Source organism: Macrosteles quadrilineatus, unplaced genomic scaffold (genome assembly GCF_028750875.1).
Source record: "Macrosteles quadrilineatus isolate MER2022 unplaced genomic scaffold, UCM_ALF_1.0 Scaffold_1__1_contigs__length_201487025, whole genome shotgun sequence".
Lineage (NCBI taxonomy): Eukaryota > Metazoa > Arthropoda > Insecta > Hemiptera > Cicadellidae > Macrosteles > Macrosteles quadrilineatus.
In genome coordinates this window covers 62,838,198-62,844,197 of record NW_026542594.1, presented here as the reverse complement: position 1 = coordinate 62,844,197, position 6,000 = coordinate 62,838,198, and the positions used below count along the sequence as shown (strand labels likewise).

The 6,000-nt window shown below is 32.9% G+C and overlaps 1 protein-coding gene across 3 annotated transcripts in view; it reads right to left on the bottom strand.

Moving 5' to 3' along the window:
* Window positions 1-999: 999 nt before the first annotated feature.
* The window catches only part of LOC128983334 (collagen alpha-1(XVIII) chain-like), a 162,097-nt gene continuing 157,096 nt past the window's right edge, over window positions 1,000-6,000 (bottom strand). For all 3 annotated transcript variants that reach the window (XM_054402585.1, XM_054402586.1, XM_054402587.1), the window contains 7 exons: window positions 5,719-5,810; window positions 5,399-5,491; window positions 4,181-4,321; window positions 3,823-3,837; window positions 3,229-3,423; window positions 2,884-2,999; window positions 1,000-2,077 (listed from right to left, as the gene is read on the bottom strand). In XM_054402585.1, the coding sequence (XP_054258560.1) occupies window positions 1,846-2,077; window positions 2,884-2,999; window positions 3,229-3,423; window positions 3,823-3,837; window positions 4,181-4,321; window positions 5,399-5,491; window positions 5,719-5,810 (884 nt within the window). In that variant the 3' untranslated portion in view covers window positions 1,000-1,845. The remainder of the gene's footprint in view (window positions 2,078-2,883; window positions 3,000-3,228; window positions 3,424-3,822; window positions 3,838-4,180; window positions 4,322-5,398; window positions 5,492-5,718; window positions 5,811-6,000) is intronic.

The following is a 6,000-nucleotide window of genomic DNA, read 5'->3' as shown; positions in this document are numbered from 1 at the left end:
GTATTCTCGCGTTCCTTCCTACAAAAAAAGACATATAATGAAACTGTTAAATATAAGGACGTGTTGATAGAACAAGTATTAAGCTAAATACTTATAACGCAACATAATTTAATTGTCCTACTTAACGTCAGGATAATTTGGTTTAATAGTTAATATATTATCAATGTCAGTTATAAGCCAATATAATATTTATGTTAAGAGGTCAGAGAGTTTTTTGTTTAGGAGCATAGTAGAACAATTCGAGGTTTTATTTATCATCGAGAAAGTAACTTTAGACTTTAGCAAGGTACGTAAAGAGGCCCTTAAAAAGAAATTACCCTTCCTCAGCTTATGCATGATGCAAAAACTTGAGGTAAACTGTGAAACTTCTCTTCTTAACACTCACCTTTCTTCCGATTGGTTAAATCTTAAATTTGGAATCTGACCACTTGTTTTAAACGAATGTCCTGATCAATCTGAAAATATAATTTACGTTTTGAAATTATATGCTTGATTTGTTTTGTACTATTGTTAGTTGTAAATTAGCTCGTTTGTTTAGGTAACACACTATTACTACAACTGTGTTGTTAACACTAAATGTTTGAATGACTACGATTCGTATTATTTGTAAATGTGCAATCATCTCTTAGACCATCATTTAATGTATGCTTTACTGCATTATGCTTTATTTCACAATTATTAATTATGACATATTTGCACAGAGAGTTATGTTGATATAGTTTAATATTTTACATATAGTTTTTAATATGGTATTAACTATGGATTTAAAGATATCTCCCTCTCAGACTTTCCTGTCCTTAGTAATACAAACTGCACTACAGTTATTCGTATCGGGTTTCGTCTCATACAAGAACTTAACAACAAAGTTAATTCTAATTGATCGGGAATACAATATAAACAATATAAAAAACAATCACAAATTTATTTTAACAGAAATGTACATATTCCAGTCATCACAATCAAGTCAAAATTCAGATAATGGTATTGAAATACATACGGTTTATACATTTGTTCTCTTAAACAAAATCTAGTTGGCACCATTTTAAAGTTCAAAATCACCGAAAACAACTCTACACTTTATACATATTAAAACATTACATAGAGAGACATACAGTTTCCAAATGCATATTTCAATTAGCAGAGATTTACTTTAAAGTAAAACGGTGGTCAAATGTGTTAAACATGTTAAAACGAAACCCTTCTTTAACAGCTGTCCAAGACAGACCAATTGTATATACAATATGTCCTTAAATAATATTTACACGTGAACCTAAACTTAAAATTAAATACTTAAAATCGTATTAATTGGTGATGTTTTTGAAAGCTGCTATAGACACAGTGTAGTTTGGTGTTATTAGTGGTCTTTTACGTTTAATACAATGTATTTAAAAATGAAACTTAACAGGGGAAAAATTAAGGTTAACCTACACAACTAATAAGCTTTGTTTAGAAATGGTTTTAGGTCGTGAACCGTTGTATAAACTTTTTAAATAATGATGAAATAATCGGGTAAAATGTAGCTAGATAATAAATAAAATTGTTCACTTTCGATTGCCATTGTAAAATATTAACAAAGCCCATGTTTTGTAATATTGGGTAAAATATAGTTTAAAACTAAATTCAATGTATTCTTGCTATAACAAAATTATTTTCATATGGAGTTAACTTTGTCAGATTACTGCGAATAAATTATTTAAATTTATATAAAATTTATTCTAAAATTTTATTTAAAAAACAATCTATTTACGAAACTAATACTGGCTCTAAATTAAATTCCGCCTACCTAACAAATAAAAAAGTACAAAACGCATCGGTACAAAAGGTTCCGCACTAGGCAGAGTCTACTTATTCGTCCGCACTAGAACGGCGTCGTCGCTTGGAGCTGCTTGCGACCTCTATACACAGCACGGCGAACCTGTGACTACACGATAGCGACTCTTGGCCTAGCAGTCTCTCTGATAGCAGCGATGTCGCTAGTCCAGACTTGCCTTGGTCGTCGGTCTCCCAAACACCGCAGGACGACTCCGGTACTCTCTCGCCGGAGGGGCGCGACCCGTGCCAGAAGTACTTCTGGGGCCTAGAAAAGATAAAGGGTCAGAGGGCTTGAATGAAATAGTGAAACCATCGTGTAACCTGTATCCCCATTCTGTATATTGTACAAGGCTGGACTCATTTAACAACGTAAATGAAATATTTGCTAGACTATACATGTATTTAAGAATTTACATGTATCTTTTGTGTTAAAGTGGATAAGTAAGGGGGATGGTTTTATGGTAAAGGCAGATGGGTTTGAAGAAAAGGTTGAGTCAACATTTCAATGTTCAGAGCTGGATTTAGGTGTTCTATATCATTACACATTTGATCAATGGCTCGAGTCGTAGTTAATTGTAAATATATGCTTTCTCATTAACTCTTAACTATCAATCATTTACGCTACATACTAGACTATTAGATGTTATTCTTGTACATATTGTAGAGGTGTTTATGGAATTGGTTCTGTCCACTTTTAACGACGAATGCAATATAGGTATAAAGGGAAGCCTAGTTTCATTGATTTAGACTTAAAAAATTATTTGGATTATTTGGTGCTTAAAAAAAACTTAGTTTGTAAATGATGATTGTTAATTGAAGTGCTTGTCTAAATATAATGAGACCAAATCGACAGCAATATGTTTATAATTTTAGTGGTAAGAAAAACGCGTGGTATTCGTTAAGAAGCTAATGCTGCTGAATAATGTGGCCAGAGGTTTTACTCTAAACAAAAAAATATGATGCTTAGTGTTAAAGGAAAAATTGCACAAATATAGCCTACAATGGGTAAATATGTCTTCACTATGTAAAAATACTAATTAATTAACTTTTCATTATACAAAAGTAACTTACCAATTTATATCCGTAATAATATTTTTGCCATTGAAGGCGTATATTCTAGGAGGCTGGGAAAAGTATCCGCCATCTCCTGAGAAAATCTCTTTCCACGAGTTGAAAAGAACATCTCCCTAAACACACAAATAATAGTATTTTTATAACAATCGTAACAATGATGTATGGAAAATAAAATTAATATGCACATTGTTGTTTGGTTAAATAAGAGATTTAATTCAACCTTGTAATACATTACGTGGTGGGGAGATGACCATTTAAGTTCATTTAGTTGCTTAACTCCAGTAAAGAAATAATAATTTGAACAATCTAGTATGGGTGACACAGCATACAGTAGGGACCTACCTTGATGTTGACGACTGGCAGGCCCCTGTCGGAGGCACGTACTATAGACTCCAGGTCCTGCACCCTGGACGTCAGGAACGCCCTGAAGGTTCCGCCCAACCCCGCCCTCCGCGCCTGTCTGTAACAGGCGTAGTCTGCGCCTCGCTGTCCGCCCAAGGCGCCGGACCAGGGCTCGTTGAGGGCAGCTAGACGCAGCTGAACAAAAATAGACCATAAGGTCAATGAAATACTGGAAGTTGTAATCAAGGCTAATTTAATTCATAGAGACATTATCAGGGAAGAGTGGAATACTGTTTGAATGTTATAACGAAAGTTGAATATAATCTTCTCCAGAGCCCAAGGGAACGACTCGGATGGGTAATTGAATGAATAAATAGTCCAGACAACGTAGTGTTTTCATGAACGTGTTCCTATAAAAAAAGCAAAGGTTAATGCTACAATGTCGCAAATACAAACCTGGCTACTTCATATTCATTTTATGTTTCAGATAAACCAATCTAAAACTCCTTAAATATATTTGTAAATGGGTTTTAAAACCCAAATTAATCGATGGAATATTTGGTTTACTTATTGTTTTATTATTTTTCTACTTACCACTCTGGGCTCGGGCTTGGCAGCAAAAAAGAAACAAATGTCACAAGAATTGTTTACTTCGAGCATAAATTACTTAGTATTTTGTTATATTCATTAGTGTTATTAGCTATATTAATAATGCAATTTATTGTGAACAAGAAACCTTTTAAAGAATAAATTCCTATGCATATCCATCACGTATTGAAAACAATTAACTTATCATTCAGGTAGAAAATTTACATTACAAAACCATACGTAAGAAATTGTTTAGATACTTGAAATGAATAGATTGGAAGAAATACAGTAAGCGAAATAAAACTAAAATCAGAAGGATCAAATATGAAAATTTTTCAACACTTGCTAGAGGCATGTTACTCACCACACTGATGTCAGGGCTGTCCATAGGCAGGTTGTGGTATACGAGGTTGGACGCCTCAGGGGGAGGTCTGGGATGTTCCACGGGGACGGAGGGTGGAGGCGCAACGTCAGGCTCCTGACTGATGGGCACCAGCTGTCCAAGCTGTGGAGGAAGTAAAATAAATAATAAAAACTCAGGAATTTACCTCGGAGCACGTGTCGCTGGTGCCATACACCTCAATTCATGTAAAATCATGGGCTTTCGGATACTGAAGTAGACCTATTTGGAACCTGCTGTTTAAATGTACTAAATTCAAACAAAAATTATATTTTTGTTTTAAATGAGCTATTTAAAGAGTATGCGACAGTCTAAATGTCAGATAATTCCATCCATCAGATTGTCTCTATTATTGATATTACACTTAAATACTAACAATAGTATATTTCACTACTAGTCACGAAAGTGACCCATTTCGGGGTGAAATAGTGTTTTTCATGCGAGTCGAAGACAATCCCCGAAATGGGATTTTCGTGACGAATATTGAACGATACTTTTTATCCCGATAAAACAAAACTATTACATAAAACTGAAAAAATATCCGATATTTCTTAATCTATTAGTTTTTCTAATCTTAACAAAATACGGGTGTACAAATTATAATGTTAGCTTTACAATTATTAATATTACAAATAATCAGTGCTCTCTACTCTATGTTCTGTCAGATTTAACTGTGTTTCTTAACTATTTAAACTAGTCTAAATTTGATATTAATGCAAGTTATAAACTCTGTTAATAAAAATTGTATTTAAATAAATCAATATTCTGTTATGTATTTTTCATTAAAACACAATGGTGTTCGCTCCTTTTAAGTTAACCGGAAACTTCAGTTCTAACTTTGTTGATGTTAGAAAAAGTACTGTTTGTATAGTGAAAGTAATGTTAAGTCAGGAAAAGTCAACTTATCACTATTTGTTTTTGGTATATGGAAGTTAACGATTTTTGAAGATCTCAGCTGTACAAAAATGGGCTATTTTCGAACAAAGAGTGATGAAAAAGACTTGTTTAGCATATGTAAAGCACAAAAACTGCTGTAACGTCAATTGGAGTGATTTGTTCTATTCAAAGTCATACAAGTACTTTAAAGTATTTTGAATTATCATACAGTGAATATAACAAGGTTAGATCTTTTGGAATTATTTGTGTTTTTTTATCGTTTGCATATGATATAAAAATACGTACCAGAAGATACTGCCAGCCGTTATTGACCCTCACAAGGAGAGTTTCTTCATCTATAACATATGCTAGCGTTCCCACTGGGGACATTAGTGAGGTCTGAAAATGCAAAGGCATAAGATAAAGTTAGAAATATTACTGATTATTAACAATCATCGTCAAAATAGTAGAATAATAACTATCATATTGGTTAATCTAATTCACATTATGAATAATTTTGAATGTAAAATTACGTAAAGTATGTAGCCTAATATAACATACGTTCAAAATGTTTTGTTTTCTCCTCAAAATATTTGTTTCTATTTGTTTCTCAGTAAATACAATACCGTGGCCATGTCCTGTAATGTTTTGAAGGTGACTGCTCCAGGCACTATCCTTACAGTTTCGTCCTTTCCTGCTTCTGTCGTTTTGTAGGAACCTGTTTAAAAATATTATGATAAAAGGTTGTTGAATTAACAAAAGATAAGTTATTTAAAAATACTTAATGTTTGGGAAATAGACGAAACATTTGTGTTCTGACACCTGGTTATAGTGATATTTTTACTAAAGCTATAATTCGTTATTGTTTTTAAAATTATATAACATAGAAAAATGTACATACATTTAAC